Raw genomic sequence first — 24,426 nt, forward strand, 5'->3', positions numbered from 1 at the left:
CTAAATAATTCAGAGTCTGAATCTCTACTTTATGGGAGAAAGGTTGAGGCTTTGGGAAACCGTGAAATGTTGTCCTTTATAAGAATCTGTGAGGCAGCACAATCTTATTCCCTCCTTCAGTAGGTACATTTCTAGAAAAATTTCCTCGTTTTGCTTTTCCCTGAAGAGCTAGAGAGGGGAGAATCTTGCTTTCTCTTAGAGTTAGGGTTAATTGAATCTTCTGATACCTTCACTAAATGTAAGATTTTCTTTCCTTTGATCATGCTGATCAGTGTAAGTGGGTCCTTTAAAAATAATGACTTCAAAAGTTCTAAAGGCTGGGGATAGGTTTCTATTTTAAAACATAAATATATTTTTGATATAATTCTGTCAGGATTATACATGAACTAAAAATTCTCTCCCCCTCACCATTATAATTTCCATGTGTATTCTGATGTGAATTGGCCAGTACTAAATACAATTAGAATTAAGTATACACAAAGTTGAATAGTGACCATTTAAAACACATGAGGTAATATGAGTACCAAATATTTAGATTATGAAGTCTTTTTTAAAAAAGATTTTTAGAAATGGAGTTCTACTATGTTGCCCCATCTGGCCTCAAACTCTTGGGCTCAAATGATCCCTCTCTTTGAGCCTCACGAATAGCTGAGATGGCAGGCATGACACTGTGCCCAAGTCTTATTTTTCAACAAATCAATAGATTGTTTAGTATAATTTTAGTCTTCTGCATGTTTTTTAAAAATTAATGTAATGTTCATTAAGTGATTAAAAGTCACGTTAATACTGTGGAAAAGGATGCTTTAATTTGTGCCTAAAATTCACACTACATTTTGGACTAGAAGATTCAAACAACATTCAAATTTTTGGTTTTAACATTTTCAAAAATATCTTCATAATGGCTTCATTATGAAGATAATGTTATATATATATATATATATATATATATATATAATTTATGTGATGTTATATATATATATTATTTCATTTAATAGTCACAGTGAATTCATGGGGTAAAGGTACTATTCTCATCTTTATTTTGAAAATAAGCTTAGAATATTTAAGTAAATTATCAAAAGTAATACAGCTAGAATATGTAGAGATGACATTAGAACCTAGATCTGTTTTCCTCTAAAGCTTATGCATTTAGCCATGCCACTATGTGGCCCCACAGCATAATCCATGGATGGATGGTGGAATATTTTCTTGATTTTGGGGTAAACTTGGAAAAAAGTCTTTAATTTTTAGCTTCTTGAGCAGTGTAATAGATGTTAGCCTCCCTAATAGATACAGCCAAACCTTTTATATGTACGGTTGGAAAATGCTATCTCACTGTGATTCAGACCTCTTGTTCCCAATGTAAGCTTCCCAGCTTCCTTTTCGGTCTTCAGATATAATCTTGGCTTCCAGCTCACTCAAACATTAATCTTCTTGACTGGTCTATTGTTTTTGTTTGGGTGTTTCGTTTGTTCCACTTGGTCTACTGACATGTGACCACAAATGTCAGCTTGGATGTGTAGCATATTAAGACAGTTCTTTAACTTAGGTAACTTAATAACAAAATCACCAATATGTTAATACCTTAAAAAGTGAGATTATGGACTACGTAGCCCATTAAAAAAAGAAAGTATAAGCTACATTTTGGTCCTATTCTTTCTGATAAGCTACCTTACCTAAATCTTGACTGAAAATTTTAGTTGAAGTCTCCAGTTATCTTTCCTTAACAGTATTTGGTAGATTTCTTATGATGTTCAGGACTTCAAAAACAATAAAAGCATTGATTGAAAATTACTTATCCTATCTCAATAAATGAACCAAGGTGTTAAATAATGAAACGTGTTCGTATGTCTTGGCATAGATATATAGATATAAACTGTTCTGTAACACCACTAATTCTCTGTCAGTGAGGTATTGGAGCTATTAGCCTAAATGTTACAGAAAATCGTGTACTGGTCCTGTTTTAATAATTTCTAAGGATGTGCTTGAAATAAGCATGGGCTTAGGAGTCAGATATGGATTTGAGGCCTAGAACTGCTACTTACTTTTTGAGTGATGTTTAGGAAGTTACTTAACTAGTTTGCTTCTTAGTTTCTTTACCCAGAAAGAATTTTCAGAATGGCTTAACTTAAAAAGACTGACAAGGATTTGGGGCAATTAGAACTGTGATATTTTGCTGAAGGAGTGCCAAATGAAATAGCCACTTTGGAATGCAGTTTTTAAACAGTTAAATATATACTTCCCATAATATCCAGCTATTCCACTCCTAGGTATTTTTTTTTTAACAGAAATGAAAGCATACTTATACAGATACTTATATGTGAATGTTTGTATCAGCTTTATTCATAATCATCAAAACCTGGAGACAACTGAAATGCTCATCAACTAATGAATAGATAAACAAATTGTGGTATATTCATGCAGTAACAAGGAATGGAATACTAATACATGTAATGAAATGGTTGAATATCATAATATTGATGTTAAGTGAAAGAAGCCAGAGACAAAATTTGAAAGCTATACAATTCTGTTTGTAATGATATTCTGGCAAGAGCAAAACTGTAGGAACTCAAATCAGTTAAGTAGTTGCCAGGATGCTGGGAGTAGGGAAAAGGGATTGAATGCTAAGGGGAATGAGGCAGTATTTTAGGATGATGGAAATGTTTTATATCTTATTTTTATTGGTGGTTATATGACTATACATTTTTTAAATGTTTAAATTTTACTATATGTAAATCATACCTCAGTAAAGAGGAAACAAAAAGTAACTCATGTTTTGGGGTGGTTATGAAAATTATAAAAAATCACTCTCCTATTTTTTCTTCTGTTTGGTTCTTCATTATTCTTTGCTTCTTCTGTGTCCCTCATAAATGTAAGGTCCATGAGAAATTTCAGTTTCTTATTTCAGGGCTGAGATAATATAGAAAACTTTATGTCTTTGTAAGCTCTGAGTCAGATTTTAAATCAGGTCATTAACTGTATTCTTATAATTCTAGATGTTCCAGTTGGTACTAAATAACTCAGAGCTGTAATTTTCATATGCCGTGAAATATACCAAATATATCTGTTTCAACTGGATTCCTGATCTGTGTCCTGTAGCACTGGGAGGGCACAGTATGGTTGAGAGAGCACATGAAGCAGCCTTGAGTTCTGAGCCTGAATCTTGCCTGAGAAAGGCTTCCCCTGCTTTTCAGCAATCCATTGTTCCATGCCAGTGGCTCTCAAACTTGAGCAAGCATCAGATTCACCAGGAGAATTAGTTAAAACATACATTTCTGTCTTCCTCCCAGCTACTGATTTAGTAGGTCTGAGGTAAGGCACAAGCACTTTCATCTCTAACAAGTTCCCAGATGATGTCAATGCTGCTGATTTGGAGTGCACACTTTGAGAACCCTTGATTTATGCTTACTTCTAGTGTGTCAGTGTCAGAATTTCTACCCCCATACTCACCTACAGGAGCCAACATTTTGTTTTTAAACTGCCTTCTTTATTCGTGGCTACTTCTGTATTGGCTGAAATCAGTATATTCTACGTATATGAGAGAGAGAAAGAAAAAGAGAAGCAGTAAAACAGTAAGTGCTTGGCTGGAGTTCACAGTGTTTGATGCCTGAAAGGCAGGGAAATGGTTCTGGGAAGGGAAAAAGGAAACAAAGATATGTCTAGCCACACCCCCTTCCTTTTAACCTGTTGAGTATTGTCATTGTACATCATAATCCTTTTATCCCCTTAGCAACGGGCTCCTTTGGGGCTCCCATTCTCTCTACTTTAAAAGTTCTCAAGACTCTTACTAAGCCTCTTCTGCCCATTTGCCTAAAATGTTTTCATTTAAGACTTTTTTCACTGTCTAGTTGCTAATAAATAGGCCCTGCCTCCTTACACTTACATCGTGTGATTATATCTTGTTTTTTAAGATAAATAGTAATTTTCCCTGAATAAAACCAAAGTACTATGAACTGTACCGTTTGAAATAGGGATGTGTAGGCGACTGATTTCAATTGAACAAATGTGAATCATGTTCTCGTGAATCATGCTTCCCTAGACCAAGAAAGAAATAACCCTAATAATTTTAATAGCAATGGGTGGGAATAGAGAATATGAGTAAAATATAGAATTTTAAAAATAATTTGTGGTAAATTTAAAGAAATCATGGATTATTTCATTTTCCCAAATGCCAAAGCAGATATTGAGGACTATATATAAAATTGTTCAGAATTTCTGTTATGTAAAGGTTATTGTAGGGTACAGTGTGCTGTAATGATATCTGCTGATTTTTCTCTCTGATAAATTAAATGGAGTATATTATACTTAGAGCTGGGGTCCCTTTATCCCTCTACCACCACCTCACTGATTATAGAGCCTTTAGAGAAAATGGCTCATTGCACTAGATGATTACATGCCTCAATTGAATAGTAGCTTGTTGGCAATTATCATTACAATGCCATATTGATTTTTTTCTTGTTTCCATTATGGAAATTAAAGCAGAATTTGTTTAAAATGAGCTTCTATGTATATCGTGGATGGCGATTTGTTCTGAATATGAGCTATTTTAAAAATATATTTCTTTCAGTGATGTGATGTCTCTGATACTCCCTTAAAAATTTAGGTCTCTGCTTTGTTGATAAGATTTACCTTACGTCTCTATGAAATGGATAATTTAAAGACTGGAATGGAATGTTTTAAATATATAAAGCATAGATTTTAATTATTTCACAGAAGTCTATATATTGATTTATGTTTATGATGTTCTTGGGAAGTATCAGATTGGTTATTCTCTTAACCATACAAGCCAGTAAATTTAATTAAATTTAAATTAGCAAATATTTATTTAGTGTTGACTCTATTTAATGTAAATACTTAGTGGCTATATAGAAGCTTCCTAGTTAAACACTATGAAAGATAGAAATATTAATGAAATGATCCAACTATCTTTAGAGAATTTATATGCCAAAGGGTAGATAAGACATATGGCAAGAATCATTATGATAATGTCAGACAGTAAAAGATAAATGTTACATGGAGATTCTAAGGAAAAGTAATTCATTTGATTGGAGGAATTACGGGGAAAACAATAATGACTTAAAAAAGCCAATTTTAGCTGTAAATGGTTTGGAGAGATGGAGCTGAGGTTACCTTCTGGGAAGAAAGAATAAACGAGTTAACATGAGGACGTCCAAGGTGGGCTCCAGCAATAATAATTTGTCTGATTTATTGGCACATGTGCTTTAAGGCCTGAGGCTGGAAAGGTAGATTGAAGCTACATCAAAATGTTGAGCCAAAGGATTTTAAATGTATTAGGTAGTCAAGGGGAAATTTTTGGACAGGAAACTTTGGTTAAGGGTAACTTAGTCTGTAGTTTTATAGAATGAGTAAAAGAAAAGAATGAAGTTGAGGAATCACCAGTTGGGAGTCTCCAGGCTTATTAAAGAAAAGATAACTAGGGCTAAACTAGAATGTTAGCACAGGCATTAGAAAGGAAGAAAGGGGGCATTTGAGGGAGCCATTCTAGAAGTAGAATATTTGTGACTGGATGCCAGAAAGTCAAACCAAGCTGTACATTATCAATATTTCAGCCTTCTACCGCACAGGGGACTTTATCTCCAGCCAGTCTCCTAAACCTGCTTGCTCAGCTTCTGCCACATGGGTCTCCTCACAGTTCCTGAAACATTCTAAACACACTAGCTAATGCCTCATGACCCAATTTGCTCTTAATCCTTCTACCTGGAAAGTCCTCACTTTCTCAAGGGTTCTGCTGAAATACCTAACCTTATCAAAGACTCTTTCCTGATCACACATTGAAAAATAGCAACTTGCTACTCCTTTCATTGTATTTTCCAAGGTTTATTTTTCTTCATTGCATCAAAGCAATTATTACATTTATTATATACTTACCTGTTCACTGTCTCCCTATCTCTAAAGTCCATGAGGCTATTTGCTTAGTGTTGTTGCCTGTTCTGTATCTCTCTCACCTAGAACATGCTTGGAACTTTGTAGACACTCAACAAATATTTGTTGAATGAATAAATAGGATAAATGCAAAGGTGAAAGAAATGGGGCATCAAATAACTATGCCAGTATTTCAAGTCTGAAGAATTTAAAGGGTAGTAATGTTATTAATAGAGTATCAAAGAGTAGAAGATAAGTTGACTTAGGGGTATGGAGACAAGAGGAAGATTAATTCAGCTTGTAAATTCATGCTTAAATATGTCATGCTGGTGAAACAACCAAGGCAGTGCTGTGTAATGGGCACTCTAAAATGCGGACAAGTCTAGGATTGAGGTAAAGATCACTGAGTCATCCCATAGAGTTGACACTTGAAGCAATGGGAATTGAAAAAATAATAACAAGCAATATTGAGACAGAATTACCAGATTTGAAAACTAAATTTGTATTTTGGATATTTAATGTTTTATATTTACAAACTTATTTATACATCTAATTTTTTGTTTACTTCTTAGCTGGGTTAACAACTTCGGCCATGAAGGTCTTGGACTCTTATTGGATGAGCTGGAAAAGCTTCTGGACAAAAAACAGTAAGAATAAACATTAAAAATAAAATCACCAAAGGGGAGATGTTTCAGCACAACATAAGATATATATTTTTCTTTATTTAGGCAAGAAAATATTGACAAGAAGAATCAGTATAAACTTATTCAATGCCTCAAAGCATTTATGAATAATAAGGTAAGTTGTAGTTATTTCTGCCCCATCACAAAAGGTGAGAACTTGTCCAACAGTACGAAAGTATGAAATGAACAAAATATTTTATTTTTTAATTATGTTTTTAAGTTCTGAGGTACATGTACAGGATGTGCAGGTTTGTTACGTAGGTGAAACTTATCACCTAGGTAATAAGCCAGACATGCATTAACTCTTCCCTAATCCTCCTCCCTACCCTGTACCTATTTTTTACTTATGTTTCTGCTGTATTAATTAACTGTAGACTAGTATTACAGGTGTATACATAATAAATGTTTATAAAGTTTTACAGCGAGGTTAAATACACATTTGAAACCATATATAAAAGATAAATTTGATGTTTAATTTTCCAAAATGTGAGCTATTGTTAGTTTCCTCAATTTTTTTTTTTAATTCTGTGGTGATATTTCAGTTTAACCAAAGAAGCCCTCACAGCCTCCAAAGGATTTCAACTGTGATATGACTTCTATAGATCTAAATCTGTTAAAAAAAAAATGGATCCCTATTCCAATGTTTCTTCTGTTCAAATATATTGCTTTCACATAGGGAAGATAGATAAAACACTACTCTCCATTGACAATGCTACTAATTTCCTCAGGAGGGTGAGCTAGTCAATGAAACAAAAACAATGATTGGAAAAAGTGTATTTGACTCTTGTCTATAATTTAGAAATGCTGTGTCTGATTCCCATTCTGTGTTTTCCTCCAAGAATTTCTTTCATGTGAACACAGGTCTTTTTGATTTTATAGTATATTCAATATTCAGAAAACATGAAAAAAAAAGAACAAAATAGTGAGTGCTTGTTCAGTTTACAAAAGGATCTTTATGATGCAAATCCTCATAATATTTAAATAGTACTTAAATGAAACGTATACTTTGCTTCACAAAATATTGATTAGTGGGTTTTTGAAATCATGCAAATGAATTAGTCTTGCTCCCAATTCAGGTAATAATATTGTTTCTTTAATGGTAGTAGGAAAATTTAAAAGTCTTTTCTTGAATACTGTTTCCATACAGAAAATTTTTATTCCATTGAAAAAGAAAATTCTAAGGATGGGTTGACTTGCTTACTAAGAACATTGTAAGGTTGAGATTTCTCTTTTATGTTTTATTAATGTCAGCAAGTTTACATACATATACGACATCTCTGAAAAATAGCAGAGCTTTTGATGTATATGTATAATACTAGTTGCATTATAATGGACCCTATGAATTTTAGACGATGGTTTTTCTTCGAAAAATAGACTTCACTCAGGTTATGAAGTTACAGTATTTTTTTCTATAAACTATTTTTTTTACTGTCTTAGAAGTGACATCTACATACCTATAGATGAAATACTATTGCCTAATTCACTTTATTACCTAGTTCCTTTTATATAGTATTTTAATAATCTCAAAATAGAAATAATTATATCAATAACTAGAAGTTTGCCAAATGTAAAATATACCTATTAACCAATGCAATAAGACTGTATCTTAATCTATAGAGTATCAAGCATATGGAAATATATATATGTTATACATACATGTACCAGCAAAGAGTATTAATATATCAGCATATGTAATGAATGTTTGCTGGTGGACATGAGACTCCTGAATACAATATGCTAGTTGTACTGTTTCTGGAAGCTTCTTACAGAAACATTCCCATCACAACTAGTACAGATTTTCTCAAATCCTGGGCTCTTAGTGTTTGGCTACAAAGTTAAACAGAATCTGATGCCTAATAAGGAATTAATGAGCATTGCTGCTTCACAGCTCAAGATGGATCTCTTTCTTCAATCGAAGGAAACAGTGACTTGATGGAAAGAGAACACAGCACCAGAACTCAGGAGATACAGTTTATGCTTTGCCCCTAATAAGTTGCATGGCCTTTGGAAAACTACTTGACCTCTCTGAGTATCAGTCCCCTCATCTGTAAATTTAGCTATAGGACCCATTGTTCTACGTTTTTATTGACTTACGTTGTCAATTATCACAGCTTTTCAGGATGCTAAGTAATTTTAATCAGGACAGTCACTAAAGAGAATTGTAATAGAAAGATTCTTATAGAGCCTTTGTTTTCGCAGGACATACTTTGATTTGTCAACACTTTCTTAAGAGTTTGACAGTTTCAAAAAGCATGACGATTTGACTTATATTATTCAAAATTGATATTTTTAGTTAGGCCATGTTAATGTCTTGCACATAGGTACTCCGAGCATGAATTAATAATATTTTAAATTATTGACATGTGAAACAATAGGCATAAAATATGCATTCAGAATAGAAAATAGACAGTGATCTTTTCACTTCATGTTGGAATACATTGTCCAGATCAAGGAATTAAGCTTTTATCCGAAATGACTTACACATCAAATTTTTTGACCCCATGGAGTTTAGATTACCTACCTCAACAGCTCCTTTCTCTTATCCAATGCATTTAAAAAATAGGATCATAAAAACCCATTGTTTTTAACTTCCAGTACTATAATACTGCTCTGATGTTTGGATTAATGATTTTCCAGATATATTTTTCATGTCTTTTTTTATTTTTGATGTGTTTCTACATATTAAAATCTATTTTTAAACATTAGGTAAAATTTTTAAAAGCTAAATGATTTCACTCTCAGTCTCAATCACTCATAAAGCTATTAAGTTTGGTAATTGCATGGTAATCATCTATCAGTTTTACAAATGTGTTTTTCACTAATATTCATTACTTTTAATCACCTACTGGCCACCTTTATGCGTACTTATCTATTTTTGTTTTTGTTGCTTCTTTCCAGACATGTTTCTTCCATTTGATTTTTTTTGGTCTTATCTCCGTATATTTTCTTATTTATTATGACCTGTGATAAAATCACATTTAAGAGCTTTAGCTGTGTTCCCCATCTTCCACTCTGAGTTCTTTTAGAAGTTAAATTAGTGATAATGGAACTATTCATATGGCTGGTAATTAACTAAAGTTTAGCTGAAATGGAAATTCTGCTTCGATGAAATATCCAATTTCACTATTAGACTGTAAAATGAAGCAAAAATATTTTATAAGAAATCTGAAAATTACTTTGTGGGACAAAGATCAAAGAATACGTTGTCTTAATGTAATAAAAACTTAAGTTTTAGACTTTCATTAGAATTTCTTTACTTATTTATTCATGTATACACACAGGTATTCATACTTAGAAAATAAAGGAAAATGATGTTTTCTCTCTTTAGTTGACTTGTGACATTTAAGAAAACACAGGTGCCATTTCTTTAGGTTCACAGCTTTTGTAGTGCAGCACAGCTGTCTGAGTCAGGGAGGATAAGAGAGAGAAGGCACGGGAATACCCATACTGAGACTTATACTGGCATATAGTATTCAAAAGAGCCTTTAAAAAAAAAACATTTTTCTCTTTTTCTTCACCTTAATTTTTCATACAAACATATTGGACAATTTAGCCATGAATTCCAGACATCTCCAGGGAGACCCACTGACATAAGTAGAATTACTTTAGAAAATCATATCAGTATGTGCTTTACATGTTATTCTTTGTTGAAGAAATACTGATTGTTCCCATATTTCTCCAAATTTATGGAATTTTTAGGGCAGGCTAATGGAGATCATATCTGATCAAGGAGCAACAACTCCAAGATGCAGTCATTTTAAATAAAAAAACAAAGATATCTGCATTTGAAGAATATTCATATAATTAGGCAGAACCTTATTGTGGGGGTATGGATTTTTGAAAGATCATTGTATGTTGCTTTTTTAAATTAAAGATATATTCCTTAGACATTTTGAATGAAGTTTCTTCTTCTTTTTTTTTTTCAGTTTGGATTACAAAGGATTCTAGGAGATGAAAGAAGTCTTTTACTATTGGCAAGAGCAATTGACCCCAAACAACCCAACATGATGACTGAAATAGTAAAAATACTTTCTGCTATTTGCATTGTTGGAGAAGAGAACATGTAAGTATTGCTATATTATTTATATTTGCTGCATGGAAAATGACATTTGAGAAATTAATAAACCCTACTTTTGTCCTACTTCTTTGGATAACTTTCATGTAAACAATATTTTAGATAATTTTTGATTGACAGTTTTATCTTGTCTGTTTATATTTTGGCTTTTTTGTTGATCTTATGAAAGCTAAGTTTAAATAGATAGAATCTTAGTGGGAAGTTCTTGGAAATTTGATTCATAGTGATTGAGTAGAATTTTGTTTTGCTGGAGGTACAGCAATCATTACAAAGTGGACAAAAATCAGAGAGTTATTTTGGCACATACACACACATACATAGACAAGCACTGTACTGCATATCACACAATTTGAATAGATGCCTTTGTTTTGGATTATTATCTTATAATAGTATTTTACTTTATATGCCATGGTAAATGAAAAGATGAGGTAATTATTTGTAGAGTGAAATAAACCAACCTGTTAAAAAGAAAGCAAAAATAGGTTGTTGATAATTATTCAAAGTGTATGTGTGCTACCAAATGCAGCAAGTTTTTGCTGAACATGCATTTGATCATATCTTCTTATGGAAATAATATTGAATCAGATGTAAATTTTCAGATTTGATGACATTAGTAAGTCTAGTTCGTAAGAAACCATTGTGATAAAGAATCAAATATCTGCTAAGGACCTGAACTATGCGATATGTTGACTTTCCTATAACTGTTAGAATAAAATGAGATGTTGCTTAGTGTTAGCTACTGTCCTCAGAACCCAAAAGACAAACACTAATCAAAAATACTAAGTCTCACCTCAATGATAACAAACCGAGAATGATATAACATATGCAAAAGCAAGGATCCTTAGATTTTATTTTTTAAAATCTCAGTTTATACGTGTGTAAGAAATAGTTTTAATCACTTAGATTTTCAGTATTCATTAAATACAGTCTAGTCCAGTATAACTATTATGATTTAACTATAATTTCAGATATAATTTGATAAGAGTAGTATACTATATGGAGGTTAATTTGTTTTAGGCATTGTGTAGCAATACTTAACAATATTTTTGGTCAGGTTAATAAGTTTCTTATGCTAGATAATTATACATTCTTCTTTAATTACCTGGGCTTTCCTTTTTAGAGTCTTTTTTCTTTTTTCATTTTCAAAAAATGTTGATTTAAAAAATTATTTAAAAAATAATCACTCTGTCTAGAACTTTATTATAAAATTACAATCTGCTTATGTTCCAATAAACTGTTAACAATTATAGGTGCCATATTATGTTTAAGTGATATTAAAGTTAACACATTAAATATCAAAACCTGAAAATTTAAATTTTAATATTTATCACTTAAGTATTCTTTTTAAAATGTCACCCAGTAAAGTTACTTTCTTTAGAATTTTTTAAATTGAATTTTCCTTTTGATGCTCTAAAATTATTTACATCTATGAGTATTGGACTTAAAGAAATAGGTGGACAGGAACACAGTTCTTATATTGTAATGGTCTTTCAGTTAGACCAGAGGAATCAGTTCAAGAAATCTGTTTTACGCCATAGTGACTATAGTTAATAACAGTATGTTATATACTTGAAATTTCCTAAGAGTATAGATTTTAAGTGTTCATACCACAAAAAATGTAACTATGTGAGGCAATATGTGTTAATTAGCTAGATTTAGCCATTCCACTATGTATACATATTTGAAAACATACACTTTTCGTCAATTAAAAAAGTAAATGATAACTTTTAAAAATTCTTATAGTATATATAAACATCAAATAGCAGAAAGAAAACAGGGAATACTGAAAGGACCCAGGCTTACAATGTGTGTATAAGAAGTATTTCTTATTTCTGTTTCTTCTTTTTTCTCTACAGTCTAGATAAACTTTTAGGGGCTATAACAACGGCAGCAGAAAGAAATAACAGGGAACGATTTTCACCAATTGTGGAAGGTTTAGAAAATCAGGAAGCCTTGCAATTACAGGTGAGTTAGTTTTGTCTTAAATTGCTTCTACAGTTATATTTAGAGTACTCATTTTGTATGACATCAACTCCATTTTAGCTGACATTTAAATAGTATGGAATGTAAAACTAAAATTTCTCTGTTGCTTGTTTGTGAGAATTACATTTTTTTTTTAATTCCGACAAATAGTTTGGAATTATAAATGTGGTGGGTTATGACTAATTGATATTTGGACAGGAATTTAGTAATTAATATAATAGACCAGGGAAATTGAACCCTTAGCAATAATCAGACAAAAGGGCAAGCAGTTCAGCCAATGCCATTATCCTAACATGTGTTAATGAAGTCTGTGGACTTGTAGAAATTTAAGACAATTAAACACGTCTCTCTTTGTGCTCTTCAGACAACATTCAAAGGTCTTACTCACCAGAATAGAAGGGATTAAATTGCAATTCTTAGGTTAGTGTCCGTTTGATAGCCCTATATAGACACAAATTACTAAATGCCTTCTTTAGAAAATGACAAAACTCACTGTCTTTTCTTACATGGTTTCTGGAAATGATCCGTTTTATGAATGATAACTCTGTTCTTGAGGGATGAGAGTGCATGTTTATTGCCTGTATTTATGGTATGAGATCCTGCACTAAACATTTTAATTTCATATATTATTTGATTTAATTCTCAAAACAACCTAGATATGTAGTTATCACTATAGTATCATCTTTGTTTTGCTTATGGGACGAATAAGCTGAATGAGATTAAATAACTGGTCTAATGTGACACAATTTTTAAGTGGTACAGTTGGAATTTGATTCCAGGTTTTTGGTCTCTGCTGATCTCTCTTTTAGATAATGTATACCATTTAATGTACCATGGAAAAGTCTCTGAAATTTTGTTTTTAATTTTCATATTGTCATTCAACAAAGAGCAGGTAGTTTCTACATTTAATGTTATCAAGTTATTAGTATTGAATGTTTAAGTATTAAATTTCTTGCTTGATGTGAAACAAACACAATTAATTTTCTCCTCTTTTATATATTATGTAGTATTTGTGTCTTTGTTTGCCAGAATTTGAAATGGCATAAGATAGATGAATTGGCTTGTCTAAAGAGAATCTGTAATGTAACAAAATTGTAATTCCTCTCCAAATATTTAAGGATCTTTATTAATCATCACTTCTACTCCAATGATACTGAGCATTTTGGATCAACTTTTATGGTGTACTTTTCTGTCAAATATATTACTTATTTATTTAATTAATTTTTGAGATGGAGCCTTGCTCAGTTGCTCAGGCTAGAGTGCAGTGGTGCGATCTCCACCCACTGCAACCTCCACCTCTCAAAGCAATTCTCCTTGCCTCAGCCTGCCAAGTAGCTGGGATTACAGGTGCACACCACCATGCCTGGTTAATTTTTGCATTTGCAGTAGAGACGGGGTTTTGCCATGTTAGCCAGGCTGGTCTCGAACTCCTGACCTCAGGTAATCTGCCTGCCTCAGCTTCCAAAAGTGCTGGGATCATGTTACATATTTTGGAAATTAGGATTTTTTTTAGCAGTGTTTTTTTATAATACATTTTTTCTTATAAAATTTAATTTTGATAAAATTTCATGCCTCTACTGAAAGATGGAAAACTGCCTTTTTTTGACGACCTTGAAAGTTTTGTTTGTGTTCCTGTGGTTGGACTTACCTAACTAAATTTCATTGGTTTTTCCGATATATGCATAAGTTTGTACTTCTCTTCGAAAGTTTGTTGAGTAGGAATGAACTATTTTATTTATATTCAAACTTTTCATTACATTTTATACTCAGTTTGCCATACTTGGGCCAAATACATTGATATATTTAAAAAATCTTCCTTAAATAAATTTGTAGCCACAACTCTGTGAGTTATATATTATTACCTCTGGTTTACTGATCAGGGAATTGAATTGCTGGAAGGCACTCAAAAATCACACAGCTGTTAAGGAATAGAGCTGTAATTTGAACCCAGGTCTTTGTGATGCCAGAATTTAAATACTGCATTGCCTATACTTTCAAGGGACACCTCTGCCAATGAGTAGTTCACTCCAAACAATAAGATGGGAAAGATATTTGCTAGCCTTCAGGAAGCTGGACAAAATGGAACGATAAAATAACAAGTTGTTAACAAGTAACATATGGAAGAATCATAGACATCTTGTTAAGTGTTCAAAAAACTGTTGAATACTGATTATAGATGCAAACATATGCAAAACACAATTTAAAATTTCACATTTTTGAGCTACAAAAATTAGTAATTTGTTATATACAGAGTCTAGTACTCTCACAAGAATTGTGAAATGAGTTTGTTTATTTAGACTATTTAATGTGAATGAAAAGATATCCTGTAAAAGTTCACAAATATACTCAGAATACAAAAACAAAAAACCAAAAGTTTAAATCCGTTGTTTAAAAAATACAATTAGTGTTGCATTTCAGCAGAACTACTTTTCTATTTCTGTAGTATCCTGAGACTTCCCAAAATGTTATTACAGTCTCAGGAAGTAATTTTGTTAAAATACAGGACTAATTATTTTTTTAAATAACAACTATATACATTTTCCCCCTTTTGGGGGTTTTAAATAAAAGGTTATTAACTTCTCACAGATTTTTTTCCTAGCTTACCTTTAAAGTGAAGTTTTGTACCTGTGATAGGATTTTCATTATCTTCAGGAGTTCAAGAAATAGGTAGAAGATATATTGCATATCTTCATACACTCTCTTTTCATTGACTTACCTTCAGCTTAGTAGCATTCTCCGGCCTCTTCTGTAAAGCACAGATTATACACCAGCAGCTTCTTTTGATCTGACTTACTCTTCTAACTAGCCTCTTGTCTCCCCTTTTCATTTTAAAGTTCATGCCTCTAAAGAATAATCCATACTTGTTTTCTAAATTACCTTTTACAGCTCAACTTTCTTACAGTTCTCAAAAAGATTTACAGTGAGCCTCTAATTTCAAAATCCAATGGCCTCTTTCCAATCCTGATCACTTGGCGCTATTGATCACCTTCCTCCTTGAAAATTTTAATTCTCTTGGCTTTCTAGGCACCATTCCCTCCTTTGTTCTCTGAGTACCTTTATGGTGTTTTTTTTTGTTTTTTTTTTTTTTTTTCCTGTCTTTCTAATGTGTTTCTCCTCCTCTTACATCCTGGGTATTTTGTTCCCTATGTTCTATCCTTGGTCCCCTTTTAGTATCATTTTATGTACATACATTTGTATGCACATACATATAACTACATGTACATGCATATACACTCAGACACATACTTTTAAAAAATAATTTTTGTCCGTGAATGTTCTCAATTACTTCTCTAGTTTTACAATTCACCTGTGGTAGTGATTTTCCAGATTTATACATCCAGCTCAGTGACTGAGATTATAAAATTAAGAAATCAAAAATAGCACTTATAACCCGTATGCCAGAAAATGTTTAAATACTTTACATATGTTATCTCATTTAAACCTCACAGCAATTGTATGAAAGAGATAGAAGTATTATCCCCATTTTATAGATAATTAAACTGAGGCTCATAGAGGTTAAATAACTTTCCTAGGGCCACAGTATGAATAGAAGTCAAAGCACAGATAACGCACCAGGGAGTCTGGCTATAGATTACTTGCTTTACCTTCTAAGCTGTGTCTCCTTTTATAGTAAAACTTAGCTGATTCTCTCTTTCCGTTACCCTGATTTTCCCTAAGTCTCCTTTTCTTCCTGTGTTTCCTGTTTTTGGTTATAGAGGTATCATCTTCTACCCAATTTTTAATTTTTCTCAACACTTCATTCTTTTTTTGTCCCCTGCATTCAGTCAGTCATCAGGTCTTACTACAAAATACAGTACTGACTGTGAATCTAACCCATTCTACTTCCACTGCCTTTATCTTCTCCCATCAATATTATTTCAACAATTTCCTGATGAGTACCCCATACTGACGTGTTCTTTCTCTCCAGACAAGTGTCCTACACTGTTGTCAGTTATCCTTAAAAGTAGATCAAATTCTAATATATTATCATCATTAAAAATATCATGGGCTGTGCACGGTGGCTCACGCTTGTAATCACAGCACTTTGGGAGTCTGAGGTGGACAGATCACCTGAAGTCGGGAGTTCGAGATCAGCCTGACCAACATGGAGAAGCCTTGTCTCTAGTGAAAATACAAAATTAGCTGGGTGTGGTGGTGCATGCCTGTAATCCCAGCTACTCGGTAGGCTGAGGCAGGAGAATCGCTTGAACCTGGGAGGTAGAGGTTGCAGTGAGCAGAGATCATACCATTGTACTCCAGCCTGGGCAATAAGAATGAAACTCCGTCTCCAAAAAAAAAAAAAAAAAAAACTATGCTCGTGACCCATTGCTAACTTTTTCACTGTGGCCTTAACTAAATATTCTGGCCTTTGAGCCTGTTTTTCTCCCAAATGTACCATATGTTTGCCCCATACTACACTTGGTGTTTCCCAGATATGCTATAGACTTTTAAATGCCCTCAAACATTTTATCATGTAGAACAGTTTGCCTGAAATACCTACCATTCCCCACCTATATCTGTGTGTTCTATGTCTTGCATAAGTCTGCGAAGGCTTCAGTAATGAGGTGATATTTTAAGTAGGCCTTGAAGGACAAGTAAGCATTTTTTATAAATTATCTTTGCTGATCGAAAAGCAGTACTATGGTAGGATGAGAGTTGAAAAGGGCTTGCAGGAGGTAAAACAGAGGCCCACCTGGCAGTCACTTCATAAAAAATAGGTAATCCCAGCATGTAGCTGAAACTGCTTTATAGATAGCCAGGTAGGAAAACCTAGGGTATACTGAGCATTAAGAATGGTTTATAAAAAGGGAAAGTAGTATGGTTAACATACAATGATACCCTATCAAAACAGCGCCAGTCTTCGCAGGCCGCTATTAGTTTGAAAGGTGCCATGTTTGTACAGTATTTCAGTATATACAAAGAAGTATACCAGCGTAATTTAATACATTTAAAAACTGTTTTCTAACGTGATGAAAATAATAATGAACTTTGCACATTTTGTAATTAAAATGGTACACAGAAACAGAGCTGTAAATATGCCCTTTCCTGATGTGTGATAGCTTCATTTATCTAGTCCTCACCTATTTAATAGATTTGTCCTTTGGAATATAACTGAGAACTAAAAAAGCAATAAGACAAAAATAGAATAAAACAATCTCAGAAGCCTACAGATGTCACCAAATCTGTCAAGTAAGCCTCATGGTGAGAACAACTAGTTGGCCTTTAATCAGAGCCTATTTATTCTCATTTCTTATGTTACCTTAACGAACCCAATTATCTATTTTCCATCCACAGCAGACTAGAAGTGCAGGTTGGAAGGTTGGGAGAGGGTTTCTTCCGGAGTAGTACACCGGAATCATCAAGAAGTGACACTGACAGGCTGGCAGCAGGAGAGGAGTGGATAGACTAAAACTGGAACGCAAACAATAACAATAGACCTCACTTAGCACAGAGGCTAGTGGGCCTGCATACTTCAGTACCTCCCGAGATACTGAGTTACACCATAGCTCACTAACTCACATATTTGGTGATGACCCTAACTCAAAAGGAAATTGTGAAATTATGTCTAGTATATAGTGCATGAGAATGTGGGAATTATATAATTCATTTCAGAGAATGTCCCATGTGAAAGAATATGTTGATGCTTAAATAGATAAACAGATATATGGACCTATTCTATGTGGCTTGATTCTTTGCACAGTGGTTCTTGAGTGTTGAGATTTTACTGTAAGCATACTTGTAAATTAGCTATTAGTGTACTCAGACCATCACATATGAGGGAGTAGCTTTGGACTAAGCATTTAGCTTATAAATTTGCATTTATAAGAAAACAAGGCGTTGAGGCTTATGAATATGGAAAAATATGTAGAAATTAACGTTTTATATATTAAATGTTGAATGGGTGCATGATAATACTTAGGAAACGTGTTCTATTTATTGACAGTTTTACATTAGTGTCATTTAGAAAATAGATTACTATAATGGGAGGTTGTTTAGAGATATTTGTACAATGTAGTCATTTTTGGTATTGACATAAAACTAAGTTCTGAATTAAAGAAGAATGCCTTTATTTTAAATCTGTGTCAACACTGAATAATTGTCAAACCTATCATTTTCAGTAATAGAGGGTTGCTGGTGACCTCCATGATATAAAAAGCAACAGGCCACTTTTGAAGTCATTATATTAGCTTCCTCAGCACTATTTGGCACTATTGATCACTCCTTCATCAAAACTCCCTCCTCCCTTGACTTCCATGATACTAAACTGTATTAGTCCATTTTCACACTGCTATAAAGAGCTACCTAGCCAGGTGCCCTGGCTCATGCCCGTAATCCCAGCCCTTTGGGAGGCCAAGGTGAGCGAATCACGAGGTTAGGAGTTTGAAATCAACAAGGTGAAACCCGTTTCTACTAAAAATACAAAAAAAAAAAAAAAAAAAAAAAAAAAAAAAATTAGCTGGACCTGGTGGTAATCCCAGCTACTCAGGAAGCTGAGGCAGGAGAATCACTTGAACCCAGGAGGCGGAAGTTGCAGTGAGCCGAGATTGCACCACTACACTCCAGTCTGGGCAACAGAGTGGGACTTCGTCAAACAAAACAAAACAAAACAAAAAACGCTACCCAATGCTACGTAATTTATAAAGAAAAGAGCTTTAATTGACTTAAAGTTCCACAGGCTGTACAGGAAGCATGGCTGGGGAGGCCTCAGGAAATGTACTGTTTTGGCGGGAGGCGAAGGGGAAGCAGGCATACCCTGCATGTCTGGAACAGGAGGAAGAGAGAGAAGGGGAAGGTGCTGCATACTTGTAAACAACCAGATGTTATGAGAACTCACCCACTATCACAAGAACAGCAAGGGGGAGGACCGCCCCTATGATCCAGTCACCTCCCATCAGGCCCTTACTCCACACTGGGGATTACAGTTTGACATGAGATTTGGGTGGGGATACAAATCCAAACCATATCATAAGCTCTCCTTGTTTTTCTTTTACCTCCATGTTTCATGTAAACACTCTTATTTCTATGCTTGGCCCTTAAATTTGCAGATTCCTAGAGCTTGATCCTCAGTCCTTTGGTACTTTGCTTTTCTCATATTGAATGATCCTTGGGCAATCACATCCATCCTCACAACTTCAGTTAACTAACACTCATATGTGATGTCTTTATCTGATCTCTTCCTCCCAACTCACATCCCATATATTCAGCTGACTCCTGACTGGAGTTCAAATTCAATATTGTCCTTAAATATACTTATTTTCCTTTTTTAAAAAATTCTTCTCCCTACTCTAATCCTCTTTCCAGCTTTGACCTGCATTTCTCTTGTATTTCCAATCCTGGTTGACCTTAGTATTCCCCAACAATTAATATATAGCAGAAACATACTAGTCATCTTGGAATCTACTCTTACTCCATTTTTCCATTCCATTAGTCACCAGATCCTACCAATTCTGTATCCCTAATGTTGTATTTCCTTTCCTTGACATGGTATCGTTCTCTCTCCATCTTCATTGCCATTTTTTAAATTTCAGGGCATTGTCACATCTCACTACGTTATCCTTTCCTTATGTTCTATTCTTCATTATGGTTCCCTTTAAATTATCTTCCACAATGTTGTCTTTCTGAAATGTATTTCAGAATGCTTAAGTCCAACAAGGACTTCCCATAGTCTCCAGAGTTACAGTCTAGTCTTAGCCAACACAAAATACTTCATCTGGCTGTTGCTTTCTGTTTCACCTCATATTCCACTACAGTTCTACATATGTTTTTAGTCCAGTCATACTCCGCTTTGTTTCTTATAGGTTTTATGCTGTTTTATTCCTTTTCATTCATACCTTTGAAAGTGACTTCCATTGGCTTGGAAAGTACTCCCTTTCTCAGTTAACTTGCTCAGTACATTCATATCTTTCTTCTCTCACACTTACACTTTGACTTAAATCATCTTGTTCCTAACTCCTGCTGGGCTAGGATAAAGAAAGACCTTGTTAATGTCAACAGAGTACTTAATAAGGTCAACTGTGTAACAGTGTCAATAAAATTTTAAAAGTACAATTTGTCACAGATAATGGCAATATGGATAATCTGTCTGAGAATGCCCTAAAGTTGGCAATTATTGTACCCCATAGCTCTATGAATTGTGATTAAATAGATAGATAGATGTTTGTGTAGTTTTCAAAGCCCATAAGTTAAAATCAATAAAAGGTTCTAGCATTTTCCCAGTAATTTTATGAAGATATTTATGTTTAAGTATTTCCCTTTGTCTGTCACTTAGGTTAAAAACAAACAAACAAACAAACAGCCTTAAATTTCTTTTTGTAATGCTATGTCTTATGCCAATAAAATTTGAAATATTTAAATCGTATTCACTTGCTATATTTTAATTATTTTATTTGGGACAGTTAAGTGTTAGAAATAAACCCTAGGCATATACAGATGAGCTTTGCCTTTTGAAAGTTTATCATCTGTTTTATAATATTTTACTCTCTGTACCATACCACCTCAGAATGAAGACAACAACATTTGGTGACTAAAGAATGTAGATGATTATTCTAGAAATATAATATACTATTATAGTAATGGCAGGATCCTAATGTGGTAGAAAACTGATAATGATTCATTGTCGTATATAATTATACATGGCATAAATGATTGGATACTTTATCACATGCACACAACTGGTGGTTTTTAACTATATATGCTTATGTATTCATTCGATAGGCTATATATGTATCTCATGTTGAAATCTTCTGATACCACTGAATGAAAATGCAAATACAGAAATCGAATGTATTTACTAATTAAACATCAGAATTGTGGCCCTAGCATATGTATTACTAATGGAGGAAATTCACTGTGACTTTAAAAATTTAATTCTCTTGGAAGCTATATTTGTAACAATAGATATGGCAGACCATTTTGAAACATAGCCATTATAAAAACACTAAGCAACAGAGCAACTCTGGATAATGGACTTTGTGATAGTCAATTCAAAGGCATTTGTTTTCTTTTTAGTATAAGGAGAAATCATATTAAGCAAGACCAGATTTGTACAATATAGTGTGGTAGAATGAATCCAAGGCTAAAGGTCAGGAGAACCGAGTTCTAGTTGCATCATTGGGGCTTATTAGTTATGTGATATTGGGCAAATCATCCAATCTTTCCAGGTTTTTTCTTTCTTTACTTTGAAGTAACATATTGGACCACAGTATTTTATGTTCTGTCTAGCTTTAAAATCTCATAGTTTCTTTCTCTGGAGATAAATATTTTTTTTTGGAAAGCAGATTGATTTTGCATTGTAAGAGGACAATAGAGTACATTTATCGCTTAAAAATTTAAATACGTGGAAGTTGAGCATATGAATTTTGAAATTTTTAGTTTTCAGCAATGAGCTTTGTAGTTCTTTGAAGCTAAGGTTTCAGAGATTAGGCCAGATGTCTTTTTTTGTTTAAAATCTCCAGTGTAGTGCTATTCAGTCAAACTTTCTCCTATGTTCTATATCCTTGCTATCCAATATGGTAGCTACTAGCCACATGTGGCTATTGAGCACTTAAGCAATGGCTAGTGAAACTAAGCAACTGAATTTTTAATTTTATTTAATTGTAATTAAACTTAAACTGTTATAAATGGCTACCATATTGAATAGCACAGTACTCTAGTGTGTGTGTGTACATGTGTTCACATGCATATACATGCTGAGTATGGAGTGGGGTAGCAGGAAGTAAAGAAGACGAGTGGCAGACCCTTATTTTGGATGATGAGATGCCGTTTATACTTTACTGCTCAGGATGTCCATGAAGTGGGATTTAACCCACTCCAAGAACTATTTTCTACTTTTGCTTTTTTTTTTTGCATTACATTATATGTTATGGTAACCGCTATGTATTCTAGACAACATATGGTTTATATTATTGTATCTTTTTCTAATTAACCTATAGTTTTTTTTGTTTCTTTGGGTTTTTTTGGAGACGGAGTCTCGCTCTGTCGCCAGGCTGGAGTGCAGTGGTGTGATCTCAGCTCACTGCAACCTCCGCTTCCCGGGTTCAAGTGATTAACCAGGATGGTCTCAATCTCCTGACCTCTTGATCCACCCACCTCAGCCTCCCAAAGTGCTGGGATTACAGGCATGAGCCACTGCACCCAGCCTAACCTATAGTTTTAAAGCTACATACCCCCACTATATTATGCATGTTGCACCAGTTAAATTTTATCATCTTACCCATCCTCAAAATCTTTTGTTGCGAGAATCTATGCCTGGAGTTTATGAGACCTTTGTAATGTGCTGGAAATTATATTTGTAGTAAAGTGATATTGTTTATAATCATGAGTTTCCTCCTTGCCGTGTGGCCTTATATAAGTTATTCTACCTGCTTTGAGCCTCAGCTTCATCATCTGTAAAGTAAGGATAACGGTAATACTAACCTTGTGTGGTTTTTATGAAGATGAGATTAGATAGTGAATTATGTAAAGAACTTAATACATTGTCTGGTAACTAATAATAATAATGATGATGATAATGCTTTGTGATATTGTATTTAGCTATGAATTCAGGATACACACAATGGGTTTGTTATGTTTATAATTAAGTAATAATATATTCTGCCCTTTTATTTAAATTTAATTTTGTATTTGTAAATAGTGACAATTATTTCAGTTTTGGATTTGAGATATTGTTCTTATTCCCTGAAAAGGGCAGCATTTGTGTAATGGCATAAAGGAATAGCAAAAATTTAGATGACCTTTTTGTTTTCCACATTCATATTACAATATGCATACTTCTATAAAATGCTATAACTTCATCAGCTTATGTTGGAAAATGACATGATAGCCTGTCTGTTCATCTTATGTTGTTTGTAATTAATTAAATATCTATTAGAATATGATATACAATAAGTGGTATATTGTTAAGCCAGTGCCTTTACCTTTTTAAAATTGACTTTACATTATCTCCCGATTATTATATACTATAGTCAATGGATGGAACTTCTTTGTTTTCATATTAAACTATATATGCATAAATTATATATAAAGTGAGTATTTAATGTCATTGAAACACATTATTAAAGTTATATTGACACATTCATTAATTTTATTGACTTTTATTATCTTTATTGTCTCCTGATCTAAATACTTTTATTTGTATAAAGATACAATTGCAGGACTTATTAACTTGTTTCTTACAGAAATGTTCTCTTTACTTGTAGGGTATTAATACAAGCCATTAAGCTAGAATTTCTTCTGGCAAAAACAGTCCTAACAGATGGCAGCTTTTCTCTCTATTAATTTTGGATTGGACATGTACTTTGGCTTGTTTGGTCATGTCATAGTTGTAACATAACAAGAGTCATTCAAGCAAAAACAATTATAATATAGCTGTGGACATGTACAGTATGCAAATTTATAGCCCAGTATCAAAACTATATAAAGATTTACATCATTTTCTATTGTAAATAGGAAGGTTAAGTAATCCATTAAAGCATAAGCTTCATAATAACTTATCTGGTATGTCTTTAAAGGTAATGCCAAATTATGGCAAATATTTAGCCAGTTGTCTAAGTGTTTTATCTTTAAACTTCAACATTCATAGAAATTAGACTATATTGTTGTATCATTCAGGTATCTGGTCATGTTAGAAATAACCTTAATCAGCCCCTTTAAAGCATATAACTCTTGATTTTTGAACGTAAATGTGAGGCAGATGGGCTAACCTCCCAAAAAGCAACTTAAATATGTAAGATAGAGATTCAAAAGTAAAGCATACCTTTTAATCTCTTCTCCCTATTTTGAAAAAAATAACTATCATAATAAATC

The 24,426-nt window shown here is 33.3% G+C and overlaps 1 protein-coding gene across 10 annotated transcripts in view; it reads left to right on the top strand.

Moving 5' to 3' along the window:
- Positions 1 to 24,426, top strand: part of DIAPH2 (diaphanous related formin 2) — a 916,386-nt gene that overhangs the window by 219,051 nt on the left and 672,909 nt on the right. For all 10 annotated transcript variants that reach the window (XM_032257749.1, XM_032257747.1, XM_032257748.1 and 7 more), the window contains 4 exons: positions 6,453 to 6,527; positions 6,609 to 6,678; positions 10,490 to 10,626; positions 12,495 to 12,603. In XM_032257749.1, coding sequence (XP_032113640.1) covers positions 6,453 to 6,527; positions 6,609 to 6,678; positions 10,490 to 10,626; positions 12,495 to 12,603 — 391 coding nt within the window. The remainder of the gene's footprint in view (positions 1 to 6,452; positions 6,528 to 6,608; positions 6,679 to 10,489; positions 10,627 to 12,494; positions 12,604 to 24,426) is intronic.

Source organism: Sapajus apella, unplaced genomic scaffold (genome assembly GCF_009761245.1).
Source record: "Sapajus apella isolate SASKATOON/1434 unplaced genomic scaffold, GSC_monkey_1.0 scaffold98, whole genome shotgun sequence".
Lineage (NCBI taxonomy): Eukaryota > Metazoa > Chordata > Mammalia > Primates > Cebidae > Sapajus > Sapajus apella.